Source organism: Charadrius vociferus, unplaced genomic scaffold (assembly GCF_000708025.1).
Source record: "Charadrius vociferus isolate BGI_N301 unplaced genomic scaffold, ASM70802v2 scaffold1056, whole genome shotgun sequence".
Classification (NCBI taxonomy): domain Eukaryota; kingdom Metazoa; phylum Chordata; class Aves; order Charadriiformes; family Charadriidae; genus Charadrius; species Charadrius vociferus.
In genome coordinates, this window is record NW_009648898.1 from 20,580 (window position 1) to 42,068 (window position 21,489).

General features: G+C 38.9%; 1 protein-coding gene across 1 annotated transcript in view; it reads left to right on the forward strand.

The window, feature by feature from the left end:
* Positions 1-19,459, forward strand: part of TEKT5 (tektin 5) — a 28,011-nt gene extending 8,552 nt beyond the window's left edge. The window contains exons 5-7 of the mRNA XM_009887161.1: positions 479-701; positions 15,774-15,928; positions 19,246-19,459. Of these exons, the coding sequence (XP_009885463.1) occupies positions 479-701; positions 15,774-15,928; positions 19,246-19,459 (592 nt within the window). The remainder of the gene's footprint in view (positions 1-478; positions 702-15,773; positions 15,929-19,245) is intronic.
* The last annotated feature ends 2,030 nt before the right edge of the window (positions 19,460-21,489 follow it).

The following is a 21,489-nucleotide window of genomic DNA, read 5'->3' on the forward strand; positions in this document are numbered from 1 at the left end:
AGGTATGAACTCAGACCATCACCTAGTCTGTTAAAGACAAGAAGAAGGTGTGTTGCTGACATTCATACCTGATCCTGAAAAATTATTTTAAAGCATTAGTAAACAAAAAGTATGCAAGAAAAGGTCATTCTTTATACAGCAAAACATAAACTTACTCTGGACTTAATGCAAGGGCCACCAAGACCTTTAGTTAGCAGCCACACAATATTCAGGCGAACCATAGAAATTCTGTTGAAGCAACAGCTCTCCAAAATCTTCACTTGCTGTTGCCAAATCTCTGGTTTATAGAGGAAAAAAAAGGAAAAAGAAGCGGGCATGAAATCAACAGAATCATCTGATTTATGTGATCACACAGCTTGCACAGTTCAATGGATGAACACTTAATCTCAGTGCAATTCATTGTAATTATCACTTAACAGAAAATAGCTCACCTAAGCTTTTATCTTTTGTTTTCTCTTTATTTTAAATTCCTCACTAGTGTTTCAATTCCTGCAACGTGGGCTAAATTCAGTGAAGACAATATCAGGTGCTCTCAACATGCAAGGGCCAACTCTGCCAAGCTCCGAGAGGATGCCGAGGTTAGGCTGGAGAGCTCATCTGAGGAGACGTGGAATCATTTCATCAGTACCAACTTGGCCTTTAATAATCGTATTGCTGAAGTAGCTGATGCAAAGAACAAACTCCAAGCACAACTGGCCAAGGTAAGATTCACTGAGAGCTGGCAGCTGCACGTTATCTTAGTTGTACCTGAAAGGCATATAAATCTTTTCCAGTGTTTACATCCTTCCCAAATAAGCCCCTCCTCAAAAGATATACCTGTATTACCTGTCCTCAAATGGGGCATTTGAATGACACAAGGCCTGAGAACACCTCACTCAAAGACAGGCAGACTTTCAAGATGACAAGGTTTTACGAGGAACCGTGCGACATCTGTCCATAATCATACACTGGTTCCATTCCTTCGCAACTTACATGCTAAAAGTGGGGAAAGATATCTTAGACAGTATTTTTTTCTATTTTACATTTATTGATGATATTCCCTGGCCATTTCCTGATACAGAAGTAGTACAGGAATCACGTTTGGTTTTTTTTAAACAGTGAACTAACTTTGAAAAGCGTGCAAATAAAAAGGCCCACAGACAGCAGTACATTTAGCTGTTTTAGAGGAAGGAGAAGACTTAAGTTTTTGCACTTTCATTTTGCCAGCAGCAAAGCAAAGGAAGAGCCCTAAATTAACTAAAATTTAAAAGTCTTTACATACAGAATGTCATTAGTCTACCTTTGACACCCAAGTTCCAGGTTTTCCTCTCCTATTTGATAAATACATTTCCACATCTTTAACCTGAGTTTTGGCCTGGCTGTGGTTGGAGACAGCCTGGTATTTTGGAGCAGGTCAGACAGTGAACTTTTCAAACATTTGTTCTGCCTTTGTCTTCATCCTATACAAAGCAGAAATGGCACAGAAGGTATCTGCATTACCTTTCCAGTAAGTTTTCACTGACGTGTTGGAAGTGTTTTAGTTGAATTTTGAAACATGTATTCTGAAGTTAACAAGAGGAGCTACCTTTGTACTGACAGATAAAATCTTGTTAAGCTGGCAAGACTCCCCGTGTTACTTTCATGACTTCAGTCAGAGTTCAGTAAGTTCTTCCATTAAGACTGTCTCTTATAGAGGAGCCTCATGTTCAGTCATTTGTTTCAATGCACATTTGGAAACAATAGAGTTTTCCTGCCATTCTATTTGCCATAAGTAGTTTATGATGTTTTCAGTTTATTTTTAGGGACTCTTAGGAAAGGGCAAACTAACCAGCTAAATATGTGTTAAATCACAGCACATAAATTAATGTTTTCTTCCCCCTCTTCCCCGCTTATAAGGCATGAAAAATGTTGAATGTAGTTTTGCGTGTGTTTTTGATTGTGTATGATCTAGCCAACTATAGCACTTTATGCCTGAATTGGCCATCCATCTAAGCGTCTCACAGGATTTAGTCTACAAACATTTGCTTTACGTTTTCCATTGACCTTTTCTAATGCTTTTAAACGCCCCTTTTAGAAAAGAATTTATAGCTTAAGGTAGCACACAGTGCACATACAGGATCACAAAGTGCATTGTAAGATATCAACATACGAGCAAGGATTTTGTCACGGAGTCCAGCTGATACTATGACATAACTGCTGACAACTGATATATAACGCAAAAAAAATTTATTTATGTCCCTATACTGTTACACCATCAAATAGCTATAATATTCTCTCTGCAGAAACTTGAATAATTATATTTGTATAAAGACTAATTAGTTTGCATGGTATACCTGGATAAAAAAAAGTGTCAAGATTGCAGTCTATGAATTAACGCTGCTGTTACTGCTGAGTTACTAGTTAGCTCATATATAGCAGAGATACTCTACTCATCACAAACTCCATAGTAATGTAGTTACATCAGAATAACAAAATGGTAGAGAAGAAGAAAACTGCATTTGCTGGAGAGGAGTAATTCAGGCTGGTCAGTGTTGTCAAAGGAAAGGAAAATACTATAGGTTTACTGAGCAAAAACATGGCTGGTTAAGATGTGGGTGAAGTTATACAGTAGAAGTCCCGTATTAACAGGACTCTCTTGCTCATGACCATCCCTCAAAAGCACAAGGGGAAGGAGAAGACAAGTGAGGGCAGAAGTGAGTAAGCAGTGAGTGCTTATTTAACAGTTATCTATAGGTGAGCATAACAGAGTACGCTTTCTTCTTTCTCACGGCTTGCAGTATAGTCCATAATAATTGGAGGAAAAAAAATTGCTAGGATCTGCTTTAGTAAGACAGCCAATGGCTGTCTCTTAAATTCTGCTGCACTTCTGTTCTGCCATTGGGATGTGATTACAGTCAAATGCAGCTACTACAGTTCCTGTTCCCTTCACATCTAATAGCAATTAGACAATGGGTGCCACAATTTGTTTTTTATGTTTAAAAAAATCAGTCTTTCAAAGGCTGTTTTTGCACTTACTTTTCAAGCAATGAATGCCACTCAGAGACATACTTCTCTCTGCCAAATTATTTTCCTAGCTAAGCAGGCTAGTGCCATAAAATGAGAGGAAAATGAGCATAGAAAAGATTTGCTATCTTGGAACCAGGGAAAGCTATTACTTTAACGAGGTCTGGAGCCCATTTCAGAATGTAAAATACTTTTCTGATTTGTGAAACAGCAAAATCTCTTCCAGACAAAAAAAAATAATCCTATAGGGAACCTCCTGCAACTGTTTGTTTCTAAAATCAGTACCCAGAAAAAGGAAAGAATAAAAAAATACATAAAAGAGTAAACAGTGCGAATATGATGATCTAAAAATGATCCTACATTGAAACGGCACATTTTCTTCTGTTTATATCATTGGCACATAAAAGATTGGCTGGCTAAGATGACAAACCAAATGCCTAATGCCTCACCTTACGATCCACTGCATGCTCTTTAGAAGCACAGAGCACCAGGTGGAACAGTTTGTCTTACACTGTAGATTTCATCTATTGGCCCTGCAAAAATTTAGTTTTCCTTTGCTTTTTGTAAAAACTCGTCTAACTCTTGGATCAGTACACTGTACTAGTGCCTGTCATTATACTGTGGTGGTGAGTACGCTGTGTGCTATGGTTAGCATTTGTTAGCATTAAGTATACATACTTAAAATGTTTCTCCTGGCCTAATTTTTTTTTCATATTGCCTGTATGTATGATGGCTTTATGGCCACGCGTTTACAGTTCTGACTTTCTGTGCAAGAATGTCATTGTTTCAAACTTATTTAGGGAAATCCACTACAAAAAGGAACATGGGCGTTGCTCTGGTAACGGTCTATTGGAAGATTCTTGCATTGCTGTACTCAAATGGTAAAGGGCCTTCCTCTTCCTGCCTTTTCCCCTTGCTTGATGACAGTCTTATATCACATGTGAGATTATCTGAGCAGAGTGCTATTCAGTTATTGCTTGGAAAACAATAAACAGGAATAAAAATACAGGAATGAACAAGATTTAGTTATGAGTTTACCCAGGCAAGCTAAGGAATTCCATGTGCAGTTTGCTGTACCAGTTACTTCTAAAGAGCTGGGATTTTCCCCTTAGTAGGTGTCTGCACATCTTGCATCATAGACCTCCTTTCCTGGGTGCTGTTGTCTGCAGCAGCCCTTGACAGGACTGCTGTTCCAGAGAAGGTTGCTGGGTTGATATTCTAGTTCAACAGTAGTTGATAACGGTTGTGTTATCAAAGGCTCTGTATGAACAATCTACAGCAGTCCTTCCAACGCTTCCTTCTACTCCTAAGTAACACCAAATTTGTATATCTCATATAAACAAAATGTAAAGTAAAAGAGTGATCCATTATTATTCGGTTTAGTTTTAATCTAGGATATTGTCTTTCTTGATATCTAGACAAGTGTGTTCTATATACCAAAAGATACAGAGAATGTATTTATGCAATGAAGGTATCCTGTTTTTACTTCTATCAAGCATTATGCCAGGAGTTTTGCCAAGACCTTCTCCATCAATGACATAATGTCTCCATTTCAAGTTACAAACTGTACAAGTCTCAGAGTAATAACTGCACAGCAGTCCATCTGTTTTTCTAAGCATTTGGTCTGCTTCTAGTACTGCTGGTGGACTTGTACCTCAATTTCTAACACATTCCTGCACCATTTACCTTGAGTGACTGAAATACAATTGAATAGTAGACTCCAAGAGTTTTCCTGTTGTAACTGGTTGAGGTTCTGTCATAGTTATTAACCTAGGTTCACACTATGGATTGTTCACACATCGTATTTAGAAGCACGTGAACAAAATGCAGTCTTCAGAAAAGGACTTCAGCTAGTTTGCCTTAACTATACATACTTTCCAATCCAGGTAAGCCAAAAGATACACCTAAGAACTTTTCCTGGGAGGTGTTTAAAAAACAGATTTTTGCTCCTTAAATAACTTTCTCAAACCCCAACACTCAAACTGCTTTGCCTCTTTTCACGTCTAAAACAGTCCAAACAAGACCAAATGCCTTAATTTTCTAGTCAGACAACACACATGATGAAAACTTTCATGCACTATCATTTTATAATATATATTCACCTGTCCAATCACATCTTTTACTATAAACCTACAACAACTTGCATTTAGTTAGAGGGTGGTTTAGCAACTTACAGATGTCTTGTCTTGGAGCAGATCAGATGTGTTTTTTTCCTTTGTTCTACTTGGAGTTTGGTCTGAATCCCAACACTGGGTAGGCTCCAAATTCAGATCAAGTAACCGAGTCAGCACAAGGGAAGTCTCCAAAGAGCACTGGTTGTCAGTGACTCCCACTTGCTTTTCTGCATTCTCAGTCCAGCTGCCATCTGCTCTCACTGTTACTTCATTGATGTATTCAGGAAATTGTCTGAGTTCACTTCAGATTTTCATTGTCTGCTATTTGGCTTTTCTTGCTTGCTGCTTCTTTTGGGGAAGCTGGCTAGTGAGGCTGACAAACCCCAAGTCTATCAGAAGTCTTGGAAGTGATTTGCATAGAGGATCAGTGAAAAAGGATTAAATTGCTTTTGTATAATTTTGAACAAGCAACTATTGAATACAGAAGGGAAACATTGTGCTTAAAAACCTGTTTTATATGTGTCCCTGTCTAGTTCACTGTAGAGCTTCTATGTAAAACTACTGCCTGCCCACTTTCGCTTGATTTTCTTCTAGAGGACTAAGACAATTTGCCATCTTTACAGTGGCAACCAAACTGAGTAGGTGGGAGCAAGGCTGTGGTATAAAGCATTTCCTACTGCAACTCCAAAGCCCAGAAGTCATCACAGCTGCGAGAATGATTAGAGGAGTAGAAAGCAAGCAATTGATAGAATAAGTTCCTCAACTTCCTCTTTAGCAAGCTGAAAAGGGGTGATATTAGTAGCACTAGATGACATTGCTTTATTTAGCTTATCAAAATAACAGTTGGGGTAGGGACAGAGAACTTGCTAAACCCAGAAATATCTATACAGAAGAAAGAAGAATTGTAATAGAATACTTTTTGCTTGAGCAGACAAAACCAAAAGAAGAATCAGCGACAAGACAAAAGCCAGACAACTCTAGATGGAAAACATAAGCACTTATTTTTCAGAGCAAAGGAATTCATCACTGCAACATCTTACCACAGATTAGCACCAGGAACTCAAAATCAAGATCGCTGTTCTCCCTGAAAGCTCTGATCTCTCTACAGGCACTGGCTTAGAAAGAGGAATTTCTACAGGATAGACTCGCGTGACCTGCAGGCAGTGCAGACTTAGGGCATAACCGGGACTTCTTTCTGACCCTAAGATTGAAAATGACCCATTTCCATTTCTGTCCCAACTGCACAATTCTATGATTAATTTATCTTACTTGATTCTGGGATTAATCTTGGTCATGACAATGCGAAGTTCATCCAGAATGTTGGATAGCAGAACGCTGGAAATATGAGGTGCTGGAGGCAGAAGCCCAGAAGCCCTAGCTAGGTATTTGGCAAGGGTTAGATCACAAACCAAAAAAGGTATTACAGCTCCACTGTGTTTCATCATTACTGGGCTCACAGAGCATGTGGTTGTTTGGGGATGCAAATATTCTGCAGGAGTCTAATCACAATGTATGACTCTGGTCAGGCTCAGAGCTGCTCTAGGACCAGATTTTTAGGCTAGTGAACGGAAAACATAGTGTACACAATTCAGTGTAGAAGAGGGTGGTATGTTGTCTTCAGTGTGCCTCAAGAAACACTCAGTTTATGCCAAGAGACATTATGGTAACTATATTTTACATCTGGTGTAAAAGTACACAAATCTTTAGAAAAAGAAGGAAAACCTTTAATCGTGGTGCCAACCCCTCATTAATATGTTTGCATCTCTTTTCCATAAAGTTAATACTAACATAAATAGTTACCTTGGCTTCAGTCTCCTGGAAATAACCAATAGGGCAGGATGTTTATGCACGTTAGCTCTGGGAATCACTCAGACCAGACAGCAAGTGACATGTTTACATAGTCCAGTATTTATACCATACCTAAATAGCAGATTATCTCTGCCAGCTCCAACACCTGTACTGTGCGTCAGAAGTGTTTCTATGCCCAGAGTGCCCAGCACCACCCTTCCTACAAGCCTTGCTATCCCACTACCCGGGAGCACAGGCATCAGAAAGATGCTAGAAAAACAGGTACATGTTTAGTAGAACCATGAAAAAATAACCACCTGCTCCAATAAATGAGTAGCCATGATTCTGAGTTTTTCCACTCAGTTCACTGAGAATGTGTGCTTTTAGAAACAGCTCCAGGGATTTTTTTTTACCCCTGGGGTGTGAAAAGGCAGAATATTACATCAATATATGATGGAAATTAACTCTCCTTTTTGTCTGGTATATTTTTACTCTATACTTGAAGAACCTACGGAACTTTATTTTAGTAAGTTACTCCATCTCTTAAATAAGTTACCCCCTCAGAGTCTCCATCCTTCACACGTTATTTTTCTTAAATTTATAAATAAATTTAAGAAAAAAACCCTTTCCTGTCTTAGCAACTATTGAGTGTGTTTATATGGTGGCTAGAAGGAAACATTGAATACATTTTATATTTACATAACTTTCTTCTAACTCAAGGGATGAACCTACTTAATTTTATAATTAGCATAAAATATAGAACTAAAGCCAGGAAAACCTTAGTGGCAATAAAACCAGAAAGTGCCTACAAGCCTCTGAAATAGTTTTCAAACTTCTTATCTGAGAAATTCTGAAAGGAGCCCTCCTACAGCTGTTGAAAAGGACATAGCCCGCTCCTCTGAACAGGAAAATAAAGCAATACTAGAATACGATGGGAGGTGCCCATGCAAGAAGCACGCAGGAGAGGTGCAGCAGTGTTGTGAGCTGTGGGAAGGAGTATGCGTATAGCAGAGGGAGTCCTTGCCCCATGGCACTTGCCCCACAAAGGCTTTCATCTCAGACCCCAACGTATCCTCACATAACTGTTTTAATATATTTTTGTTGGTTGTTTTTCCCCCTTTCCTCTTATTACACCTTAAAAATCTCAGTTATTTACAGGTTTTCATGCCTCTTCCTGGTGGCTGGGTATACAGTTAATCTTATCACTTAGTATTGGAACCTGTATGAGAGTAAAGTTTTCGGATGATTAACGAAGACTGAGTGACTCAGAAGCGGTTAGGAAGGTGTGTGCTGGTTGGTGTAGGCAGTTCAAACTTGCCTGGAAAAACCTGTTTGAATGAGTAAATAGTTCTTTAAGCTAGGAACAGACTTTTGCCTACAAACCAAGAGAAATTGCAGATGAAAGCTAAGGTACTCACTTGAAGACAAAACGAGATTTCTCTCTCCTAAAATTGTTGCTTAATCTGATGAAATCATAAAGACTTGCATAGACTACATCAAAGTACAAACCATGGGTAAGTGGAGAAACCATGGAGGAGAAGCCTGGCTCCTCAGCGTGCCATGCAGCAATGCTCTGCTTCATGGATTAGCCTAAGGGGAACATGAAATGGGGAAGAATAGAGTTATCATAATCAAGTGACAGCCATTGCACATCGGGATGTGTTGAGGTTGTCGTGAATCCAGTTGCCTTTATTTGCAAAATAACAGAAAACTCTTCTCACTCTGAGGGGGACACACAGCTGCTAAGTAAAGGCAGCCTGGATTGAATGGATGCGAGACTTTGCTGGCATTGATATAGAAGATAACATCTTTCCACCACAACATTTTTGTGTGAGAAACAGGTGGTTGCTACCAGTGCTGCTCCTCCCCTGCAACCCAGCTGCACTCAGGCAATCCATATAAGCTCGGCAAAGGAAAGAGGATTTAGTTCAAGGCAGCAGTGCTCATATATATTTATAAAACTGTTCCTAATTCTCAGAAAGGACTGTTTTGCAGTAAACCCAGACAGACGTATGTAGTAGCTTTTCTAGAAAAGAAGCATTTCAGGCTCTAAAGGATCACGAGGCAAATGCATTGTATTGACTCTAAAGTCAGGGCAAATTCAGCTAACCATGACTGGGTTGAAATTTCATTCATGACTAAAAAGAATCTAATTTCTGATAAGAATCAGTATTATAGAGTAGCTGCATGAGCCATAGCGGTTTCTCTCTGGCACCATGTCTTCCTAGAAACATCTTCCCTCTATTAAAGGGATGCACACCCTTCTCTCAGATGAGGTAACTTGAGACAAAATCGAGCATGCAGAAGGCCCAAACTGCCAGTTTGGTTGTTATTTTGACCCAGGTTAGCAAAAATACATTAATAACATAGCACTTAATTTTCTTCTACTAAATGATGATGCACTCTTAAAATTGCTGGTCCTGCAGCATCTGAAAGCATGATACGGTGCAAAGTGGCAGAGAAATACAACAGAACTCTGGCACTTGTTCTTGTTCTTCAGTAGTTAAAAGTGTAGCGAGGAGGCATGCAAAGAGTTAAGCATTTCCTTGTGTATAGTTACTGCTTCCTCTGTTATTTTGAAAAGATTTTAGAAAATCCAGGCCAAGTTAGATGATCCCATGCGTTTTCCCCCCCTTTAATTTTAATAAAGCTGTTTTAAAATAAACATCTTGTACATTTCTAGGACCAGTGGAAAAGTTAAATAGAAACTGATTGCATATAAAGGTGAAATTGCTTAGATAATTTTGAGACAGTAACGAAAAAATGTGTACTGGAATCCAGTGAAAAGAGGATTTTTGTAAGATTGTAAATTGTTATACCGACCAAATGAAAGGCCCAGGGTCCCCGAGTCTCATGTTTCAACCTATGCTGAATAGACCAATCTGTGTAAGGACACAGATTAAATGTCCAGATGTATATTTAAAGCTTTCTTGGTTTTAAAAGTATAGTATTTACATTCTGATAGTTTCCCCTTTTCTGTGAAAATGTCCTGTTTAAGACAGTTATAAAGAAAATGTTGGGGGATTTTATAGGTATCCTTTGGCACACGTAGAACTTACAGTATGCTTTCAGATCTGTTGACTGTATTTATGCCAGCCCTATTCCCATTGTTAGGAAGCTTTATATATAAAAGCTTGCAATATTCCCAAATCCAGACCAATCTCTCCACTCCTGTTATGCTTGATGAAGTGTGCAATGCATCGGTTTGAGGATATTTTCCCTGGGCACAAACTAAACCGCTGCTTCTCTTCACTATGAAACTCAGTCATCCCATATGAGTATACACAACAAATGCACAAAAGTTACTGCTCGGAATGATTCTGACTCTGCTTCAACATACTTAAACTATCTGAATGCATTACCTGCTGAAGTCACATTCGGTTGAGTGTGATTTTTTTTCTTTTAGATGTTCTTTTCTTAAAAGATTCCTGGACTGTTTCCCACCACCAGCTGATTAAAAACAAAACAAAACTCAGTAAGTCATAAAACAGTGACCTACAACTAAGCTTCAAAAGAAACAAATAAACCCTAAAACAAACAAGAGCAAGGGACACGGTAATCTCTATCAAGAATTTGGCTATGACACAACGGTAAAAACTGTCAGGTCCTAATCCGTTTTAGATTTGGGACCTGGATTATATTTGTAATCCAAAGATTGCAAGATATAGTTTTACTTTGAAATAATGTGGTCATGTACCCCAAAATTAATTGTGAAATCAATCACAATTACACTATTCATTCAATTACGTATGATAACCTCAACAAATGTAACTTTTACAAAATAATTTGGATGAAATATGGAAACATGAAAGAAAAAAAGTTTAAAAAAATGAGAGGCAAAATATTAAATTTAAAGAAATTTATAAAAATGGGAAGCACAAGAATGTTCCTCCCACCATATTACTGTGCTGCTGCTTTTTCCATTCAGATACTAAACACTGAGCAAACCTCAGAAAGAACAAAGAAACAAGGATAGCTGTCAGACTGTAGCATTTTAAAAATGCTTATGTTGTACGTAAGACTATCCTGATTACATGATGAAACATGTGAGACTTCAATGGCTTTTTCTCTTGGTCCTACTGTACCCAGCCTATAAAAATCATGGCCTCGGCGAAGTGAGAGAAGAGTGGGAGCGCAGTTTTCTGCAAGCTCCCAAGAATGCTGCAGCACAAAACTTTACTCATGTCCTGGAAGGCAAAGTTTCCGGACGGGCAGCTGCCCGAGCCAATCCCTCACCATGCTCTTAGGAACATGCTGCTTAGCATTTGTTGTTTTTGCTTCCTGCCTTTGGAGGTCATCCAGAAACGACGTAGCCTGGTGCAACACTATCTGGTGATCCTCCCCACCAATCCGTTTATGTATAGCAGATTATCTAAATCATTTTATCCAATGTGTGGCCAGAATGAGTAATCAAAAACTGTTTGTACAAAGCTTCTGCAATGTGTTGGAGGTGGTTCCCCCGAGGACATTTTTCTTTGTATGTCTTAAATGACATTGCTTTTTTAAAAAAAAATTTTTAAAAGTAAGAAAAAATTTGAGAACACACAATGAACCTAAACCACATTCACTTACATGCAGCCAAGAAGGGCTTAAAGATGGATATATAGTTTCACATTTGAATTTTGAGTTCACAGGCGGGTTTAAACAATATTTTTCTTTAGCAAATGAGTGAGGGGCTTGCTCAGTACCACTAATCAATTGCCTTGGTTGTGCATAATGTGCTTGCAGACTACTCCTACCTTTATGAGCAGGACTCCACAGCACACAGGGAAGTCGTGTGGCATGGGAGTGTAGTTACTCCACATCGTGGCAACACAGTTATAAAGTTTGGACATAAAACCGGGTTTTCAGTGACTATTAGATAAAAGCTCTCTTCCTGACTAATGAACTACTGGATTCTGAAGAAAGAGAAACATTTTCTATTTAGACTTCAGAACTTGCCCTTTTTGAACATTAACATTGTGTGAATTTGTGGGCTGTGCAAGCTCTACAAATGTTGAGTCACTTCTAGATAGAAGACTACTATTGTCCTATGTCAGTTATATGCCATTATTTATGGGGGAGGTGCATACATGACTTAGTATTCTAAAAAGAGAGAACACTAGAGTCTCCTGCTTCTGTGCGACTCAGGGAACACCTATGGGTTTGCCATGCGTACAGCAGGCAGTGAGGACCAGCCAGGTGCTGTCTGGCAGCACAGCATAGTAAGCGCGGCACAGGAACGGAAAGAAACCTCAGGTTTGATGATTACTGACATTCATGCACTTGAAACGCTACTACTGAATTTGAAATGCAGGGGTTTGCGGTCTGGCTGTTGTACTTGCACTCTGGCCACATATGAATGCATGAGAAGAGGATTTCAGAAAAGTGTGGATTCAGAAAACCACTCTCTGCTAGCTGAACTTAAAAGAAAACGGCCTTTCCAAGAGACTGAGGACAGTTTATACACAGGCAATCTGCTCAACGTTGTCTGTACTAGAATCAGCTGGTTCCTTCTACATCCTAAAAAAAAAACCTCTGATATGTAATTTATTTTTTCACGCAAGCAGAATGGAAGAGTAAGGGGCACCCAACCGTTACAGAAGCATTGTCACATAGTACTGGAATGGCCACGGTTTGCTATAGACAATCCTTATATAATAAGGATTTACGGCAGAGAAGCAGCACTGTTATCTGAAATACTAAAGACTACTAAATTTCTTCCTTGGTCCTCTTACAAATTTGTGTAATGCTTCCAGAGTCTGCTGCAGTATGTTTTGTGCACATGCCATGTCCCCTTTCATGGCTTCCTGCTTTCCTCCCATGTGTGGAATAAACATGAGATACCTATACTTCTTTCAAAGAAGGCAGGAAAAAAATTTCTCACAGAGAATATTAATTTCATCCTGTTCTCTAACCTGATTAGAACAATTAGTGCTAATTAAGTGTAAGAGATCTTGTAACTTAACTCCACTTACTGAATAAATTAAATTGTTTTGACTCATTATCACAGGACAGAAAGTATCAGCACAGTGACTACATTACATGTCTACCATAACAGAAGCCCATTTCTAAGCTGCGGCATCACTCTCGGGAACTGCTTTCGCAGTTGTGGTTCATTTCTAACCCGGTGCTCTGGGCTGCTCTTGTTGCACTCTCATTGATAGATTTGCTCCACAAAGGTGAATCACCATTTCCCCCTGCTGCCCAAGAAAGTGTTACTACCAATAAAACTCCACGTCTGAACCACAAAGGTCCCACACAGAATCTGAACTGAGAGTACAAGTCCACGTTCCACCATAAGTAGAAAGAAAATAACCCGCTCAATCTTTTCTGAAACTTGGCCTTAACTTTGCCCAATTGTTACTGGGTTGAGATACATGCCGCTTTGTTTCATTGTTTTTACTTTGAATCACACTTTTTATTGAAAAGAAATTAATCTTCTTACAATTTGCTCCAAATTGTAAGTAGCCTTAATGTAAGAGGCCAACATCTTCACCATACCCCACTGCAGGTAAGAGAGCTACGGCACAGTGAATTTGGCTTGCTTGCACACAGCGAGGCGTACCGTGGAAAACACTGCTGTAGTGACAGAAGCAGTAACATAAACACAGGAAAGGAGGACCCTGCTGAGCAGCGGGTGACCTCTAAAAGCACGGTGTATTCTTTGCCTCTCAGCCTTGCTATGTCCCCACAGGTTGGTGTTTTTGGTTAGTGATGAAGGTGAACAGTGGGAGCAAAGGATAGGACTGACGGGCTTGTAAAACTCTCCCTGACGTACATCTGCTCAATCACCAGCAGCCTGCCTAGGAGCTGGATCTCATCTTTTGTCATGTACAGAAGAAAACACATTGGATTCTCTTAGGGAGGTTATAAATAGCAAAGTTCTGACAACAGCACAAACTACTCAAATTCTGAGCAGCAGAAGACCCAAAGTATGTGCAACCAGTAAAAGCATAGATAAGATGAAATATGATGTATCTAACAACACACTCTTGTCGTAAGTAGTTACACTGCAAAACAAATAGCAAAATGGATTACCTGCATAAATATTCTCTGTAAAACACAGCTACCTTACAGTGATTATCTACTCAAGAAGGCACAGCAGAATAAAATTATAGGGAGAAATCTACTACTTCAGAAGAAAATTTAGAAGAAATTTACTACTTCAGGAACAAAGCTTCACTTTCTTCCATACTGTGTTCCCTTCGTAACAAACCAGATTTTTTTCCCCCTGCAGTCTATAAGCAATTAAAGTTTCTTTTTGGGTGAAGATGCTCCCAAGCTAGCTCTGTGAGAACCAACCTTGGACCCAAAGGGCTCAGGGCCTTTATGTGGAGACCTGGCTTCTAATCAGTACAGTCATGTTCATACGCTGCTGCTTTAGGGTCCAAGATGATTCATCTATTGGAAAACTGCATTGCTGTAAGGGTTCAACTGGTTTGGGCAGTGCTAGTCAGGAGATCTTTCACGTTACTCTACTACATAATATCAACAAGCCCTTAAGGATTTGGACTGGGGTGCAGGTTCCTGGCACGCTTAACTCTTTAGGTTTTGTCTATAAATAACCTTTCAGCAGCAGGAACTAATTGAATTTTCAAACCACACACATCATTTACAAGCCTGGTACAACTTAGTGTGTAAGCAAGATCTAAATAGCAACACCATTTAAATCACATTATGCCATTTTTAGTGGTTGTTGAAATTCAAGTCACATTGATTTTAGTAGACTGGCTGAGAAACTACATTAGTTCGATTTGTTCTCTTCCATTTTAAAGCTGTCTAGAGGAAAAGCTTGAACAGGTCCACCACAATGGCTTTAATGAATTCTGATAAATGAAAATAACATAATAATCAATTGGCTGGGAAACGTGACCTGAATATAAACATTTTCTCCCTTCTTTAAGACTGAGCAAAACTTGTCCCTTGCAATTTCTCTCATTTTTTTCATACAGATTAAAACATATAAGAACCACTCATGGGATTTTCAGGGATAATATGATGGTATGATAACATGCACTGCAACTAAAAACTATGCTAAACTAATTCCATGGGCCTCTCCTTTTTGGTGATTTTTTGCTCCATATCTTCTCCATTTACAGAAAATAAGCCTTTAAAGGAATTTGGTCTTCCCTCTACAGCTCCCAGTGGAGTTTTCAAAACTTTGAGAATGTAGTTTCAGTATGAAAATATGACTTGTGTTGCTATGTTCTTGCAGCCCGTGTCCCCACAATACTTGGAGTATGAAAGAATTTCAGAGGGGACATATTTGATTGCTTTTGAATTTTTATGAGGCAAAAAGAAATAAGAACTGACTGAATATTTAAATGAAAATGGCAGTTTATTGGAATTTTATATTTGCAATGTGTTCATAGATCAAGCAGCAGAGTTTTTTATTATTATTATTTAGGAGAAAAATTAGATAATGAAGCAAAATGAAAATGAGTCCCTGTAGAGCTATAAATATTGCCTCTATGAAAACAGCTTTATCACAAAAACGCAGTTGGAAGTTCCCCCATCACAATAATTCAGTGCTTCTCTTCTGCTTGTAATAAATTTATATTCCAATTAGCCTAAAAATTTCTTAATTTTATAATAGGAAAGAGGTGGAAGTTGTTTGCCTGTTTTCCAGAAACAACTTCATTCAATGCTTTCATGTGATGTATGAGTGTACAGCCCCCTTCTTCTGGCTCTCCTATGAGATTTGATTACCATTTAAAGAAATGGCAAGATCAAGCAAATGTGATACAAATCCCTCTGACTGATGTGAGTTTACAGTGATCTCCTCCCCTAAATTAAGCAAAATGACACGCCAGAATGGAAGCAGTTCCAATAGGAGTGTTTAAAAGCAGGGGTGAGTTCTGATTTTGTATACACGTGAGGCTTACAAAAACATTCTGCTTTGTTCAGATACTTCAGGAAATCTTCCAGACAGAAGATACAATCATGTTACTGGAGAGATCCATAAAGGCAAAGGAGTACCCACTGAAAGTGGCTCAGACTCGCCTGGAGGGAAGAACTAAACGACCCAACATAGAACTTTGCTGTGATGCACCTCAACTCCAGTAAGTAAAGGCCAGGCTACTCAGATGAGAATTGCATTCGTTACATTGCAATACAAATTCTGGGAGAAAGAAGTAAAATCCAAGTAGCTATGTTGAAATAATGGGCCAAAATATCTAACGTTCAATGTGTGTAGCTGCCTTTAGAGTCCCTATCCCAGGACAGTTGAGAGCTCAATTGCTTGTTGGTGGCTGATATCTTTTGGGATTCAGTCTCATGTCCAAGCTGGGACTTCGGAACTGATTTTACTTCCATTCCGTATGAAACAAGATTTCACCTTCGGGAAATACCTAATTATAGAGACAAGTTATCCCAGACAAAATTCTGTCTTTTGATGCAAAGATACCCAACTGTCTAATGGTCAAACTCCTGAAAAAGTTAATTGCAAACAAGAATGAGGCAGCATCTCTTACTTCGTCAACTAATGTCCAACTATACAGTGACTCCAGTATCATCTTTGTGCAGGTTAGCTCATTTGACATGCATTTTGGTTAGATAGCTATGGGGGCTTCCCAGCACATGTTGGCATCGGTTTGGTGATCCCTGTGCTATGATCCATTGTATAGTGTGTACTGTGTCTTTCGGGATATACAAGACGATGTCTGAGATACTAGCCTTCCTTCTCTAATGACTGAAGAAGGGTATTTTGAATTTTAATCCCCTTTATCCTCCTCCAATCCAGTTGAAACACAGTGTTGCAGAAGAATCCTATTGAGTATATCTTATTTAAAATAGTCTTCAAAACATTCTGTGGGGGGTTTCTCAAGAAATACTGCACCAGGGATGCTCCCATAGATGAATTTCACAGTCCAGTAAGAAAATTTTGCGTATTTTTATAAAAAGTAGAAAAACTATTCCCTTTTTATTTTTGTCTCTAACAAATTCCCAGTGTATACAACAGCTTAACATACAATGAGGTTAAAGTAGTACATAATGCTTTAAACTGAGTATTTATATTATTTTTCCTGAACAGAGTTTTATCGGTTCAAAAAGCTTCTATTCAAACAAGGAAGGGGCAATAAATCATAGTTTATTGTACTAGCGTCTTTTCACTTTTTCTAACTCCTTAAACCATGAATCATACATCACAATATATCTTTTTATCAGCCTCGTACCTCCTTAATCAGATCTTGACATTTCCTTTGGCATATCCATATATGAGATTTCTTCAACTTCACACTCTGCTCTCCACATCTATTCTGTCACAAACTATTGTTTTGTATCTAAAATCTTTTATATCCGTTTGAATAGTTTTATTCACGTGGCTTGTCATATCACATAAATCACGCCTGTTCTAGATGCAGGAATTCAGCTATGAGAAACCAGAAAAACTTCTGATTGTACAGTAGCATTCACTTAGCAGTTACATTTACTGTGGGAGCAAATCATTTGCTACTTCAGCTACAACCACACCATCAATTATGCAAATAAGCTAGTATCAGCATTTTATTAAAAAAACCCCACCAAACTAAACCAAGATGGCCTTAAATATTAATACACAACTCCAGTCTTACACTCACTCCGAGTCTTGTTCTCTCCCTAATTCCTCCCTGAAGATCTCTTCCACAAAAACATCTGCAGCATTATGATTGATATCAGTCACTCAGCAGGGTTGCACGTATCCAAAATATAAAAGCTGTTTGATTTAGGATGAAAAATGTGCTGAAGCAGAGTGTCACATTATCGCTGCTTCTTCCCACAATTGCCAGTGATGCTGTTAATGTTCCAAAGGGTCCTGTCTAAAAAAGTTTGGAAGCTTCATTTAAAGTCACTAGAATGTCAGAAAGTCTTTGAATATTTTCTTCAATTAGAGTGAAAGGACATTAATGTGACATACTTAAAACCAAAAAGTACATAAGGGTTCTGAATGAATCGAATTCCTATTAGCTTCTAGGTTATATGAGAGCTTCACAAGCTGTTGCACAGCTATTCGGAAGTATTTTAGGCTTAACATACATGTAAGTTTTCTGTCAGTCTAATATGATTTCTAATATTTTAAGCAAAATGTTTATACCAGTACACTGTTTACTGAATGTAGTTATACTGACAGATAATTAGCATATCCTGTTCTTCTTCCTCAAATGCATATGAATTTTGCTCTACCACAGCTCCCTGATCCAGACCAGATTATTTTGGATGCCTTATCTGATCCAAATAACTGAATGTTATGTTCATCCTCACTGCAATTAGAAATAGAAATTCTGACAGGGAATTTGAGATTTGGACACTTCTTTCTATCAGTTTTTGGCTGAGCTCACATCTCAAATAAAATGTATTTTCTCAGAGACAAAATCCTATCTGAGAACGTAAAACTATTTGCTAATTCACTTTTTAAGGATTTTTTGCTTTAAAATAATTTGTTTAGTGTATTTCTCTCATGTGGTTTAAAGCAAGAAGGAATTCAGCCCAATAGCACAACTGTAATAGGGAAAGAAAATATCAAATGAACTACTTCTTTGTAACATGTAAATGTTATCTGAGTTTGCTGTTTATTTAAAAGGAAGTGCTGACGTTGGCACTTGTTCTCTGTGTGTGCTGCCAACTTTGTAGTTGAAGGGATTAAACAGAAAACAAATGAATAAAGTCTACTTTTTCTGCACTGAAACAACTGGGACTATCCCAAAACAACTTAAAGTGGGTTTTGGAAAAAACAGTCTTTCTTCTATCCTATAGTGCACTGAACAATTAATAGCACATTAGACAAAACACAAAGTAGACAGTATTAAAGAGAGTTTACCAGCTCAGTGGCTATACAAGAAGATTCACCACATCTCCACTGATAAGCCACTGGAAGAAATGTGGCTGATACCAGCTCACAGAAAATCTTGATTTCAGAGCTCCACATTCTATGGTTATTCTGGCAAGTTATTCTTGTTCCGATTAACATGCTTCTGCACCAAATCTAGACTATTTAGCACATCCTGCTGCACAAGTTTAAGCTCTCGTGAACTACATCAACACTTGCCAGTAACACCCACCCCAAACGTATCCTACAGGACCACATGCAAGTGCTCAACACAGCCACGCTAGCCCTGGAGAGGCTACGCTAATGAGAGGCTGCAAGTGAAGAAGATAGCAATTGGAGAGATCTGTCAAAGCAGAGTGGCTTAGTCTGCTGCTGAAGATCAACACGAGCAAGAGATCACCACTTCTTATAGGTGCTATATAAGCTAGTTTGGCAAATAGGTTTCATATTGATTCAGTCCAAGACAGCTGTTCAAATCCTGCCTGAAAGTGTGACCTGTCCACTGTCAAAAAAGGAATGTGGTGAGGGACTGCTAGAGGTATTTGAGCAACCTGTCCCCTTCTCTTTTTTCAGGCTTGTCACTGAAGTTTACACCATAGATGACACCTTACAGACCTTAAAGCGACGTCTGCAAGAAGCCCATGATACTCTGCAGATGCTGATCCTCAACAAATCAAACCTGGAACATGATATCTCTGTGAAGGCAAACTCCTTCTTCATTGACAAGAAGTGTATGGACATGCGCAAAGTCTTCCCCAGCACCCCACGGCTCATTGGCTACACTTGAAGAGTAACCTCTGATATCTTCACACATGATATAAAAGTTGCAGAGGTTGCAAATCTTACCTGAAGAAAATCACTATTACTCTGTTTTCTCAAATAACGAAGTCCTATAGAAATAAACTAATGAAAATTAATATCATGCCTCTTTCCTTTGAACAACCTCGTATTCTCAGCTGTACCTGATACTAACGCAAATAGAATTAGTAGACTCATTCTAACAGAATCAGACCACACTAAAAGAACCCGACAAATATTGCGAGATGCATGTGAGTTACTAGCTAGAGAAAACATTAGACTGAAATGAAATACCTCAACAGAATTAGTACAGTACAGGATTTAACTGTTCAGGATAACCTGCCATCTGTGTTTCAGTCCTTGTCTGGAAAAGTCCAGTTTAAATGTTTCCCCTGTTCTTACACTCTCCCACTGTCTAGCAATGCCAGATTTGCCGTTTGGAATTAGAGGCGGCTGAAAAAACTTGATTCACAGAAGCTGAAGGGTAATATCAGTGCAACCACTTCAGGTACATGTGTAACCTGTATTCATTGAGAAGGAATCTTTCCATTTCTACTTCTTTTTTTTTTTTTTTCCCTTTTCTTTTTAATTTGATGTGTGACCGACATGGTATTTGTCTAAGTCTGAAAGTTCTTAACTATTCAGAAATATGTGCTATCGATCATTAGATCTCAGAGAAGTCACATTCATAAGCAAAGACAGTACCATTGCTCTATTGTGACTAATGAGAAGGTTAAAGACAAAGTGGGAATAGAACCTGTGTACAGCAACATGATGTGCCTGAAGTGCACTGAAATTGTCCTTCAGTCTGTTAGTGAAGATTGCTCAGCTCTCTAGTTCTCAATGCAGCACTACTCTGTGTAGTGGAAAGGAGAAGGGTGGAATGGGCTTTGAGATCTGACTTTTCTGGATGACAGTTGAAACACATTAACAATGCAGTAATCCTAGTAAAGGATTTGAGGAAGAACTAGTTTTAACTAACGGTAAAGCAGTTTGACTGCTTTGGGCAAAATGGAGTAATAATGTTTTACTGTTATTTGTGTTTCTTTCCTGGATTTACTCACACTTATTTACAGACTAACTGGCAAACTACACTTCTAGTAACTGAGCTGTTTCCTGCTACCTCAGGGTCCTCTCTATGGGCAGCTCTAGGAACACACAAAACGCATTTTACGCTGGGCCAAAGCCAAATCTGAAACAATGCTAGATTTGAAAGTCTCCTAACTGGCTCTGTTCCTTATCCTTTGTTTTGTGTGGGTGGTGGCTCAATCTAGCAACCAATAAAAGTGACATTGCTGAGGCACACCGGGCTGAGCGGTGCTGATACTTCCTTGCGAGTTAACCTCGGTTTTTGCTGAGCATGGTTGTGGCTGAGCCGGCTTACTACACTTTAACTGAAGGAGAGAAATTGAGCGTATCTCCTGACTATTGCATCAAACCATTTACACAGTGATACGTTTCTAAAGATTTAAAATCATGGGAAACCATTTAGGAACACAGGATTGGGAAGTGACATCCAGGCCTACTTGTGCGACTCATTAAACCCATCTCACATTGACTGCACTGCGTCTTGATTTTCTGAATGAGGATAACACCGTAGTCACGCTGCACATGAGTATGGACAGGGCAGGCTGCCCCATCCAGCAAGCTGACGCAAACCAGTGGCTTTTTGGGAGGAATTTCTCCAGATATAGGGAAAGTTCCAGATGTAATTTGTGTTTGTATTGCAATGTATGACTGCAGAGCAGTTCAAGGGGTCCCCAGTGATGCGCTGCTGGAGATAGGAGAAGCTCAGTTACTGAACACTTCACTGGAAATCTGGTTTGAATTAATAGTCGTACCTTGCTGTTTCTTATTCAGAAACATTTCACAACAAACTTCTATCACAGAACTCTCCTTGGGACATGACTTTAGGTGGGAGGAGTGAGGAATCTCACTGCTTTGTTTCCCAGCAGGGAAAACTGTTACCACTGGTAACGTTTTCCTCCCCCTCTATGCCTTTGTATGGAGACAAGGGAG